Source organism: Mastigoproctus giganteus, chromosome 2 (genome assembly GCF_048544385.1).
Source record: "Mastigoproctus giganteus isolate SK-2022 chromosome 2, ASM4854438v1, whole genome shotgun sequence".
NCBI lineage: Eukaryota > Metazoa > Arthropoda > Arachnida > Uropygi > Thelyphonidae > Mastigoproctus > Mastigoproctus giganteus.
The window spans coordinates 224,533,745-224,547,349 of NC_143576.1; the positions used below are offsets into that span (position 1 = coordinate 224,533,745).

The 13,605-nt window shown below is 35.4% G+C and overlaps 1 protein-coding gene across 1 annotated transcript in view; it reads left to right on the forward strand.

Moving 5' to 3' along the window:
- Positions 1-13,238, forward strand: part of LOC150090176 (uncharacterized) — a 47,313-nt gene extending 34,075 nt beyond the window's left edge. The window contains exons 2-3 of the mRNA XM_090368994.1: positions 9,399-10,129; positions 12,902-13,238. Coding sequence (XP_090225120.1) covers positions 9,704-10,129; positions 12,902-13,036 — 561 coding nt within the window. The 5' untranslated portion in view covers positions 9,399-9,703 and the 3' untranslated portion in view covers positions 13,037-13,238. The remainder of the gene's footprint in view (positions 1-9,398; positions 10,130-12,901) is intronic.
- The last annotated feature ends 367 nt before the right edge of the window (positions 13,239-13,605 follow it).

Genomic DNA, 13,605 nt, shown 5'->3' on the forward strand with positions numbered 1-13,605 from the left:
GGGATTCAAATGCGTACCCTTTTCTACTGGTTGGAGGACAATGATTATAATAACCACCACTATGCTGTCTGCACAGACCACAGTCATGATAAAGCTGAATGTGCCACTCCTGAATTAATGCTTTGGCTGTTGCTGACAAGTGAGTGAACTCTGGACATCAAATTGCAGTGCACGGTAAAGCCTGAAAAAAGTAATGAAAGAAATGTAAAGGAAATGGTAAAAATTTCTTCTGAAATAAGATAGCCTTTTTCTTCAGTGACGAAACTCAAACTTTCAGTTGCAGGTCTGGCATTAGCATTTTTGGCACCTGAGGCCCTTGTAACGGTGCCTAATTCATATCATATCTTAACACATATATGCAGTAGCACATCTAGTAGGCACCTATTTTAGGCGGTGCTTGTGCCAAGGGGGCGCTGCTGTAGCCAGGAGCAGCAGTGCGTAGCACACGCTTCTTGATTAGACCGGGGTTCGAGCCCGTGACCACCAAATACAGTGGATGTGGAAAGGTCAGGGAATGACCACCGTATATCCCCGGAGCAATATGGCCTTAGTTGCTAATGCTCCTAATAACAAACAAATGGCTTGTGCCAAGTGCCTCACTGCGTAACTCTATCGGTGGCCCTGTTAGATTGTTTACTGAACGATGTTTCACATGTAAGTTGAAGTTAAGAGGATAACCATAGTTTACCCTGTTTATTACGTGGAGTACACAGTACCATTCATGAATTTACAGTAATTTTTTTTTTATTTTATTGCACAACAATACATTTTAGAAATGGTAGACTTAAAAAAAAAAAAAAAAAAAAAAAATCGTATGAATTCTTCTTCAAAACTGTTTCATTCAAACAAGACTAACAAAGCACTAATAATAAGGAAACTCAACTAGACCTACATATATGCATTTTTGTTATAATGAAATTTTCGTTAAAATGGTATTTGTTGTAACAGGATTATATTTTATATATGCAATAAACTCCTGTTGTAGCTCTTTAGATGAGTCTATTCCGAAAGAGCACCACTAGCCCCAGGGGCTCACATCTGGTGAGTATGGGCTTGGCACACCCAGGGTCCTGAGCTGGATATCATCATTCTTCTCTTTCTTGGTGATTCCCTTCCACTTTTGTCTCTTTCTCTCTCTTAGGGTAACTTGGGAATTTTTTTTTTTTTTTTTTTGGCTGGTGCAGCATAAGCCTCAGGCTTCCTTGCACCATATAGATAATAATATAAGTGAGAAAGCGTTATAAGACTCCCTTTTTGGGGACTATTTTTTCATATTTCGTTAATATTTTAGCAGATTTAGTTTCTCTCCCCTTCCTCTCCACCAAGTATTTATGAAGAGAGGGTATATAATTAATGTACTATGCTTGTTTTTTTGGCTCCTTCAACCTTTTCTGCATGCTGTTAAAAAGATGAAAATTTTTTAAAAATTCTTTTATTAAACTTGGCTAAACGTATCTTGAGCATTATAAACATGATAAATGTAGTATTGACATAATCTATCTATACATTAAATAAGTTTTCCTCCTAGTGGTATTTATTCAAATCAATGGGAGAAGAGGGCAGGGCAATTACAAATGCACAGGTAAATAATTACATTGGTCATTTCCTGATTATTTTTTGATCAGTGCATTATAATGTTATTATTATACAAATAATAACAAAACTATGCAAATATTTACAAAATACTAAACTATTTACAATCGTACCTCTACTACATCGGGACGATGGATCTCTTCATTAGTATGCAAAACGTTACAACGGAACATCAAATGATGCCGGGCGTGGTCACGCATTACACAGTGAAGCACATGCATGAGGTTGGTGAACATTTAAATGTAAAGCAGACAAATGGGTTTCTGGGCAGAATCGGACACTTTCTGTTGCTGTTGACAATGTAGAGCACGTACGTGGAACGCATGCCAACGTTCATTGCATTGCAAGTCGACTGCTTCCATAACGTTATGTTAGTATATACATTAGTTTAGTATTTTTTTAAATATTTGTATAGTTTGTAAATATTTTAGTCCTGCTCTTTTGGATACAATATTCCTCATGCATTATGGAACCCGAAGCAAAAGACCTTTTCCTAAGTGACCCATGTAAACGCAGGTAAATAATTATATAGTGATATTTATTCGACCTCGAGAATGGGAGAAGAGGGATGCGAGTCAAATGCTGAAAGTGGGCGGAACAATTACGTCACTACAAGTGCACAGAATTACATAGGTCATTTCCTGATTAGACATCAATCAGTGCATTTCAACAGGTGTCTTTTATGTAGAAAAGATTTGACTTACTCTGTCATATCTCTACATTTTATGTAGAAAAGCGTGCATGGGGGTTGGCAAGCAGGGGGCCGAAACCTGCTAGTGCTCATTAATAAAATTTATTGATACCATGTTTTTAACACACTCTCTCTCTCTCTCTCTCAACAAAGACACTGATCGTTTTACCAGTGAGGTAAATGAACGAACAATGTTGAATAAAAGAAAAAAAAAAAAAAAAAACTTCATTTGTTGTTAATACCTATTATTTGCAGAGGCATAACTAAGGGTATGAACAATGTGGTACCGGTGATAGAACCCGTTTCATCGCAGGTGCTGAATTCTGTTAAAGGCTTTGAATACCTGAATTCTTAATTTATTTTAAATATATATGTATTTTATTTGTAATTTATTTTATATACCTCAGGCGACACACACTATGACACTTGTTATCCAAATTAGTTATTATATAAGAACAGTCTTAGGATGACGATTATTTAATAATACAGTAATTATTTTTATAAGTTAATTACATTTCTGAAAACACAGGTGCATTTCTGATATTTATTTGGCCATATGTGTCAAAATTCCTACTTATTTGACTAAATATCAAAGTAGAACTCTATTACTTACCCTTGCTCACATTATTGTGTAATTTTGCTATATTTAATTTTTACGGGAAGGAACCTCCTTTGCATAGGGAGGTTCCTTCCTATTCCCCACTCTGAATTAATTCAAAAGTTCTGAAGTTAGGTAGGGGAAAAAAAAAAAAAATTAATTACAATAAACTTGCCTATTTATATAGAAGACATTTAGAATCTGGGTCAATTTCTAAAACTTCCTTTATCCACTGCTGCTTCTATTTCAAAACCTGCTGTTTCCTTTTTTTTTTTTTTCCTGCTCTTCCATACAGTGGCTAACTAAAATACTCATTAACAGGTAACTTGACATTGTTTGTAACATTGTTCTGTATGTTTGAGAGTATCATTTTCTGTGTTTTTTGTAAAAATAGTTATTCTGAGTAGTGTGCAAGTGTTATGTCTGAATAATGTGGCTGTAATGGATGCACAATCTTTCATCCAAGCCTTGTGTTGGCTCCAACCCTCATAGGGAATACTGAAAAATACAAGTGGTGGTGATGATTTTTTTTTTTTTTTTTTTTTAATTCTGGTGAGTTCCATTAAGATGCTCAAAATGGATTAGTGGCTTAATTTTGGAACATTAATAAAAGTCATGGTCACAAGACTGTGACCATGACTTTTATTATTTATTTTATTATTTTTTTGTTTTGTTTCCATTTTCATTGGATACAACAAAAATGTTTTTTTGGTTTGATATATAACTAACTTTTAGATTAAATTGATGGTGATATATGTTTTTATATATACATATTGTTTTATGATCTTTGAAAAGTGTTTTGAACTTCTTTTTATGGAAGTATAACCTTACTTTTTATATCACTGACCTAATTATTTTTCATTTTTATAAGCCTATGACATTTCTACTGCATACAATATTTGATGATAATTTCAGTTTTGTCAAATCAATTAGTCATGAAACCAAATTTTGCTGCTTCATAATTCTAGTCCAATCTGACAAATCATAACTCATCTTATCCTGCAAATAAAACAAAATTTATTGTAATTTATGGTAAATATTTCTATTTCTCCATTGAAATTTAGTTCAAGGACAATAATTTTATGAATTAAGTTAAAATAATAAGTAAAATTTTGCAGAAAATTAGTTTTGAAAATGGGGGGGTTAATGAAAATTTCTGAAAAATGGATAAGATGGGTTTTGGAATGGGATACCTCAATTAGTGTCTATATCCACTGTAGGAAAGGTCTTCATAAAACACATGGCCATGTTTCCATGTCAGATCTCCCAGCTTCAAACTGTTCAATAAGATGACTGCAGCTTATGCTTGAACCACCATTTCTTGCATTTTGGAAGAGGACAAGGAATAGTCCAACAACATCTTATGTGCAGATAGCACCTGCTTTTCTCTGTTGGGTGATGTGAACACAATAAGGTTACATTTGTAAATTTTCAGACCTTAGACAAAATATTCATATATGAACCATAAAGAGGACTTTCAAGCATCATTATCTGATACTAATTTGATCCTGTTTATTTAAAAAATAGTATGACTAGCAATGTGCTGTGGGCTGAGGCAACAGTCTCTTAATTTCAAAAGGTAATCTAATTAATGCAACAAAACTTTTTTTTTTTTGAAAGCTCTAATAACTAATTATCTTATTTTGCTTGGTGTAAATTTGAGCTGGTGAATGCACAAAGTTGTCATTTGGTCAGACCCAATGTTCATTCATCATCAAACATTCATCAACCTCTCCTTCATAATGTTAAAAGTGAGTTTGCTGTGAAATTATTGCTCCTTCATCCTTGATTTGTACTTATTTGAGAAATTAATGGTGCAAGTAGCAATTATGTGTATAATAATGATACCACAATTTGTCTATCCATGTCATATATAATCAGCAACAGTGACAGACAATGGGATAGGTTATCTCTGCTACGCGTTGGCTGACAAGAAAGAGATCCATAATACACTCTTTTTCTGGCAGGGTAATTGCCTGTTACTAAGCAAATCTGTAGCATCCACATTTATTGGACTTAACAGATTTCTAGCTACAAGCAATACCTAGAGTTCAAAGTTTATACAAATGGGAAAGTGGGGGTCCAACAAAGTTTTCTGACAGTTTCCTTGTTTTTGTCCTATTAACTCATACACCTAAAGAGTACAGAAAACTATACAAATGTAATGCTGTATACTCAAGCACATGCCTAATATTCAACAGTTGTAACATTTAAAAATGACAAGGCCTCAAACAACAGAAGTTTTATAGTTTAATTGGGCAGTGTCATGCCCAGATAAAGAAAAAAACTTGCTGCAGCTCCTCTCCAAATATGAAAGCATTCCAACAGTCACTATTTCTCCCCCCCCCTGTAACCAAGGGCTGTTCAAGGTGGAGTGTATGTTAAATGGCATAGTGCCAAAAGTTGATTGTAAAACAAGGCATCTTGTTAAACCAGACCTGTCCAACTCAGAGTGAGAACATATCTCCAAGAAATCTTGGAAGTTGTTTGCAGAGAATTTGTAGCATTTGAAACAAACCATCTGAGATCAGCAAGGTTTACCCCCCCCCCCCCCCCGCCTTTGGCAAAACAAACTACCATACCATACAGATAACTGGTATGGTAATACCATACAGTTTTATCTGTGGTACTACCTGGAGTTACAGAAAGGTACTTAAGTGGATAAATGACTGGTGTAAGGATAGGAAGCAGCAGAGAATGGTTATAAACGAGCATTCTTCGGGGTGGACAAGTGTAGCAAAGAGTTCCTTCAGAATTGGTGTTGTAACTCCTTTTGTTCCTAATCTTTTCTAATAACACTGAGGGGAGTACAGGAGAAACAAATCTTCTGATGATTTGATGGTTAGGAGAATGGTTAAAAAACTAAGCCTATACTGCTTCAAAAGCATTTGGATTGGTTAGAAATATGGTAATCTAAGGGTGATGTTTCTAAATGTTTTTAAACATAAGCCAGAACACCTGGAGAACATAAACCCAGATAATTTACGGATGGGGGAGGAGCAGAAGTTAATGGTGGTTCACGACAAAAAAAAATTAGAAGTCACGATGCACTAAAATACCAGGCAGCATAAACAGGTGGCACATGGTATCCTCTTAGTGAGCTATTGGATTTTTGAAAGTATAGAAGAATTATTTCTTTTATATAAGGCAGTGATGAGATCTTCTTCAAGAGGAGAGTTTCCATTTACAATAGGTTTCCTCGGCCTACAAGTTTATTTTTTGGTAGGAATTTTTTCCTGCCATAAAGTGCGGTTCAAGGTGTCTTGGTCAGTTAAACCTTGGGCTGTCATGCACTCCCATACTCCATCCATGTCCTCCTAGGTCTTCCTCTCCTTTTCCTGGAGGTATCCATTCCAGGATAGCCTTTGGATATCTGGTTTCTTGCATCTGTTTTACATGTCCATATCATGTTAAATGCTTTTCTTTGATAGTATCAATAATATTCTTTTTCACTTCCATTTTCTCTCTCTTCTAGAAGTTCTTGCTGAGCATCTCCAAAAATCCTTTCTGTGGAGAGCAATTTGTTTTCCCCTTGCCTATTCAATGTCCAGGTTTAAGACTTTGTATAAGACTTTGTACAATCGTTTGAAATATAGGTTTCTTTGTTTTATTTAGAATGTTTCTGCTCCATAGAACAGAATTTAACGTGCCGTTAGCCTTTCTGCCATCTGCAATTCTCTTATTGATCTCTGCTTGGGATGACCTGTCACTTTGTAAGATTGATCCCAAATATTTGAATTTATTGACTTGTTTGATTTTAAAACCTTCAATATTTAGAATGTGTCCTGATCCTGAAGACAACATTTCAGTCTCACTAAAATTGATTTTTAGACCCCCATTGTTTATATTCCTGAAACAATTTACAACATGCATAGTCTGCATCTTCTAAGTCTTGTGCTATCACCACCTGATCATCTGCAAAAAGTAAATTGTGAATATAGATGTTCTTATTGATCAGCAATCCCATTTTATTGCATTTTTTTTTTTTTGATCAGGATCTTAGGCAGATGTCGATATAAATTTTGAAAAGTGTCAGTGACATGCAACAACCTTGTAATAAGCCTTTTGAAGTGTGGAATTCAGGTGAAAGCTGATCTCATTTTAATTCTGCCTCTATTATTCCTGTAAATTGTCTTAATAATGTTAATCAATTGTCCACCAATATTTGCCTCTTTCAATGCTTCCCATAAGTTTTCTTGGAACACTGTCGTCTTTTCAAGGTCAATGAAAATCAAAGATTTCTTTTCCTTTCAATTGACATTTTTCAAGGATCTGTCATACTGTTGGGATATGGTCTATACATGACTTCCTGGCTGAAAAACCACTTTGTTCTTCTGACACCTCAATTCGGGCTTCTAAATGGTTCCTGATCCATTTTCCAAGAATCTTTCTAATAGGGTTCAAGATGCATATTCCTCTGTAATTTGAAGTGCCTTTCCAATCGCCCTTCTTATAAATTGATGTAATATATCCTGTTGTCATTTCTTTTGGTATTTCGTCTCCTCTCAGTATACCATTTTAGTTTTTGTATCAAAACAGCCACTCCTCTCCCTCCATATTTCAGAATTTCCATATAAACTCATCCAGGTGATTTGCCATTCCTTCCCTCCTTTAGTAAGAGTTCCACTTCCCTAACAAACTTTTAAGCCCGAGTCTTCCACACTGAAATCCTCCACCATTTTGAACTCTTCCTGGTCTTCTTTTAAAAGTCCATCATCGAATCTTTCAAAGGTATTAATTGCAAACCAGCATTGTGTTTATTCTGTTTTCCCAAGTCTTTAAAGGACCTTCCACGATTCTGTTGATCGCTTGAAGCCTAATTTGCTATTAATAGTTACTCACTTCCTTTCCCATTCTTCATTTTTTGCTTCTACTACCAACGAATTGGCTATTTGCTTCTTTTCAACATAAATGTTCCTATATGCATCATTCCTTTCACCCAGCCATTTCTGATATGCAAGTTTCTTTTCCTCTACAGCAGTTCTTACTTTCTCTGTAATCCAGGTCTTCTTTGGTCCTTGGCTCTTCTTTTTACCTAGGATTTCATAAGCTATTTTTTAAATATTCTTAAATTTCTTCAGTATTACCTTCTATGTTAATTGCAGTACCCAATCTCTGGGTGAAGTTGTTTTTAATGCTGTCATCCCTGCATAGTTGGTTGTCCACTCCTTATTTTCTTAATCCAGTTCCACCTGTGTTGTTTTAACAAGAAAATGGTCGGATCCACGTTCGGCTCCTCTGTAAACTCTGACATCTTTCAATATGTATGTCCCTGAATGTTTTGAAATAATGTAATCTATAACTGATCTAATTTGTCTTGTCTCCTGCGACCAAGTATATTATGGATATCCTTGTGTTGGAAAAATGTGTTTATTCTCAAATTGAACTGTTCACAAGAATTGAATAGTCCATCTACGTTGTCATTCCTCTTTCTCTCCAAACATTCCAATAACTTTGCTATTTTGCTCATTTCCTACTCTTGCATTGAAATCCCACATTAAAAATATCTCTTTGTTCTTAGGGACTTTTTTCTATTAGTTCTCTCAGATCTTTCCAAAATTTATCCTTCAAGGTATCAGTGGTGTCATTAGTCAGGGCATATATTCCTAAAATACATATTTCTCCCCCATACATTGTCAAACCCAATGAGATCATTCTTTCATTAATAAATTGCCAGTTTTTGATGTTATGTCTCAATTTCTTTTTAACTGCAATAGAAACTCCTGCTCTTGCTTTTTCACTCTTATCGACTCCACTCCAAAAAATGATAGTATTCTCCCATTATTTCCTCTCCACATCCCTTTTTCTTGGTCTCCAATAACACAATGTCTAAATTGAATTTTTGCAGTTCATCCAGAAAATGCTGTCCATTTTCATTTCCACTTGTAGGTTGTTTAGCATTTGTTTTATTTTTACACTGAACGAGGAGCTAGTCCATTGCAGCAACCCCCAACCTGGAGGACTAGGGTATCTCTCTTAGTCTGGTCCCACCCCTTTGACCTGTCTGGCTTGGGAGACCCTACCAGTAGCTAAGCTACCACCAACTTAGTTCTCTGGGTCAATGGGACATGGAATCCCCCCCCCCACTGCAACAAGGTGGAGTATACCATCAGTGGAGAATGATGAGATCATATTTTAAATATTATAATACAGCTCTGGAAGACACCTATAAAAAGACAGAAATTCTAGAATGTTTAAAGAAGGGTAGTTATACTTGTACAAAGCACTAATCATCCTTATTAGGAAGGGCTTTGAAGGTGCAAACTGCAGAACCTGAAAACCAGCCATCCTCTGTGGGGAACCTGACTGAGGTGTATAAGACCCTGGAGGAGATTAGTAAAACAATTGAGGGGGGGTACATTTTCACTAGTAGAAAAGAGAGCAATGAAAGGGGGGGAAAAAAACAAAAAAAAATTACCACAAATTATAAAACCTTTGAGAAGTTTATATAAAAAATTTTATACTTTATCAAAAGTGGTCAATAAATAACTAATTTTCCTTATTTTTTTTTTTCAGATGAACAATTAAAGCTCAACAGCAAAAGAATGTTTTCCTTTAATTGGTATTGCAGAAATAAGTGATGGATTTTGTATTACTTGTAACATATGTAATGAAAACAAAATATAAAGCTTTTAAGTAAGGAAAGTTCTCAAGAAATCTCAAATTTAGTATACATAAATAAAAATCAAACCAAGGAAGAGCAATAGTGCAATCTTTAAAGCTCTTATTTCAATAATTCTTCATCCTCTCAAAATGTGATTCTTGGTTTTTCACATTTTATTAACACGATAAAGATACCTTATATTGCAATTTTAAACAGCATGACAGAAATTCACAATCGATCAATTGAAGACTTGTCTGGAAATTATCCTGAAATTCTTGTTTATGATATCGATACTGACAGTGATGCAGGTTCTGAAGATGTTGAATTATTCTCGCATCGTTATGAAAGTGGACCACCAGCTAATAAACATGTTTATGTAAATAAACTCTCTTTAGCTGCTGAGTTAATCCGAACTAGGGAGGTGCTGCCATATGATGATGACTTTAAACTGACTGTCACAGAACAGCCAGAAGGAAATGGAGTTGTAGAAGAAATTCCACTACTAAAAATGCCTGAAGCTGGCAACAGTTGTAATGAAAGTCAAGAAGATACCAATACCACTCTGAAGGAGTTGATAGTGAGGAAAGATGGAAAAATAATTATAAGAAATCAAAACCTTCAAGAATATAACCAGGATAACCAGGTATGTATTTCTCCCTGAGTTAGTTTTATTGTTAGGAAAATAACAGAGATTTTGGAATATTTTATTTTAAGCAATTAGATTATCAAGAAATTATTATATAATTTTCAAGATAACTGACAGTGGGGAAAGAGTATAAATTTATATAGCATGCTACCTCTGATCTACAATTTTTGAAATATAAAATTCTATACAATTCATTTATGTGCAAATTTAACAAGGGTTTGGGGAAACTAGAATCTCCAGCATAATATATTTTTGTGACCAATATACTTGTTTTTTAATTCTAGCTGACATCGTGTTTTGACAGCTATCTGATTGAAAAGATATTTCTTGGCTAAATGCCTAAGAGTATGAAGTTTGTTTATGCATGGTTAATGCACACACATCATTTCTACTACCAAGGTAGTTTTAATACATTGTTTTAAACTGCAACTGTGAAGACAAGTGGACATGAAGAGCCATTATACAGTTGTTCTAGCTTGTTGTGCCGACGGAACCAAGCTGCCTCCTATGCTGATTTTCAAATGCAAAACAATGCCAAAAGAAGACATTCCTCGTGGAGTGATTGTCCATGTTCATGACAAGGGTTGGATGGCTCAGGATGGGATGATCTGGTTTGAGAAAGTTTGGAGCAGGAGACCAGGTGGGCTCTTATGCAAACCTGGACTATTGGTGCTTGATCAGTTCAGGGCACACATAACAAAAAACACAGAGAAGATTGCTGCAGAGCAAAAAACAAAACTTGCCGTCATACCTGGAGGCTTGACATCCCAGCTCCAACCACTTGATGTCAGCATTAACAAACCCTTCAAAGCTGCCATGAGAGACGAATGGAACCAATGGATGAAGTCTTCTGGGGACAACTTGACACCAGCAGGAAGAGTGAAGAAACCTACTGTAGGAGAAGTTTGTACATGGGTGAAAAGATCCTGGGATAATATCAAGATTGAGATCGTTGTCAAGTCATTTAAGAAGTGTAGCATTTCAAATGCCATAGATGGAACTGAGGACGAGGCAATACATGAAGACAGTGATTCGTCATCAGACACAGTTGAGAACAAGCTAATGGATGGGAGTTTACATCAATTTTATGATGAATAAAACTTGAGTTCAATAACTTTATGTAATACATTTTTTTTTTTCAAATTTTGGGCCTCAAAATTAAGGTGCGTCTTATACATGGGGAAATACAGCATATCTCATATTGTGAATACCTTCACAAGTTCCCATGGTATTGCACTACCTTGAATAAGTAATGATTCACCTATGGAGAAGACTATTGTTACTTATTCTCGACAGATACCACCATCCAGATGGCACCGTTTCAAGGCTTTATGGCCCCTCCTCGGTGGGTGGGTAGGTATCCTGTTGTTACAATAGTGACAACCCAGTTATGAAGTATAACACTACAATATGAGAAATGACTGATGGTATGCTTGTTTATGCATTACCCACGAATTATATAATATCGGTGTAACTACACCATAGTTAACCTATAAATTCACATGCCATCACAATTGGGAAGTTATATCCACAATATGAGATGCCAAAGGGTGTTGGTAATTAACTATATAATATCGATGTAAATACACCATAGTTAACTCATAAATTTGAACTACGTAAGTAGTTAAGAAGGCATCGTTTTAATTGTATCTCATATTGTGGTTGCCTTCACAACGAGATACCGGTATTGCACTACTTCAAATAAATAACGCTTCTCTAGCAGAGAAGACTACTGTTATTTATTTTCAGAGGATACCACCACCCAGATGATTGTTTCGAAGCTATTGGGCTTCTTCATCAGTAGGCATGTTGCATTACACAGGGTACCTGGTAATGCAACATGCCCACTGATGAAGAAGCCCAATAGCTTCGAAACAATCATCTGGGTGGTGGTATCCTCTGAAAATAAATAACAGTAGTCTTCTCTGCTAGAGAAGCGTTATTTATTTGAAGTAGTGCAATACCGCTATCTCGTTGTGAAGGCAACCACAATACGAGATACAATTAAAACGATGCCTACTACGCTACTTACGTAGTTCAAATTTATGGGTTAACTATGGTGTATTTACACCGATATTATATAGTTAATTACCAAAACCCATAAGAATTATGGCTTGTGCATTTCATTTTCAAATTACTCATGAATAAACAAACTCCTTCATACTCTTAGGCATTTAGCCAAGAAATATCTTTTAGATTAAACCACGCACACCGTCAGGCATCTCTCATATTGTGCAGTTATACTTCATAACTGAGTTGTCACTATTGTAGCAACAGGGTACCTACCCACCCACCAAGGAGGGCCAAAAAGCCTTGAAACAGGCTTGAAAAAGATACCACCTGGGTGGTGGTATCTGCCAAGAATAAGTAACAATAGTCTTCCCCATAAGTGAAGCATTACTTATTCGAGGTAGTGCAATATCATGGCAATTCGTTGTGTCACAATATGAGATATAATTAAAACAATGCATTAAAACTACCTTGGTAGTAGAAGTGAATCATGTGCATTACCCATGTATAAACAAAGTCCTTCAGCTATCTGATGTTGCACACACCTTAATTTCATTTAATGAGTGGTTAGGTTATTCTGCTTCAACTTGGGTTCTCCCCATCACCCCAACCTTTTGGCACAAAGTGCTGATGTCATGCAAAACTTAATTTTTTTTTATGTTAACAGGGATTACACATATAGACTTTATCCTATATAGTTAATATTAAAATTATGTAACAGTATCTACTGTATTATGTAAGTTTTATTTATATTTTCAGAAAGAAACAGATCAGAGAACAAATTCAGTTGGAAGTGATCAGAGGAGAGTAACAAGACCACCACTGAAAAATTCACCATTACTCAGGATGTATAATGATACAAATCTACATTGCCCTTCTTGTGTAATTTGTTGAAATATAGTTCGACTGAATAGTCTTAAATTGTGAAATTAGAGGGAAACAGAATGTGAACCATCTGACCTTCGTATTCACAGTTAATTTTCAAGCTTTTCTACCTCTAATTTTTATTTCCTTATTAAATCGTGAATGGATTTTGATAATGGTTCACATTCAGCCATTAAAACTGCAACGGTGGCCAACAATGTAAAATTTATGGATTTTATATTCATTTTTATTAAAAACAGATTTTTCTTTCAAGGAAGAAACATTTAATGATCAAACTATGAGAAACATGAATGATCATTGTGGTGATAACTTGTATACAAGCAGTGCCAGATTAAAGGGGGTAAACAGCTGTATGGACAGCCTTGGACAAAAGTACTAGAGATATAACAATTACATTTAATTCTAAACATGAAAGCCTTTGTTTTAGTTTTAGCAAAGGAATCTCAACTAGCCTTAAAACAGCTCTGCATACAAGCCAGGATGTGATCCTAGATAGTAATTCCGATTTGCCTTCCAAACAGCAAATATGCTGTTTTAATCAAGCTTATTTTAAAGATGTTGCTAGTGGGATGTGCCCA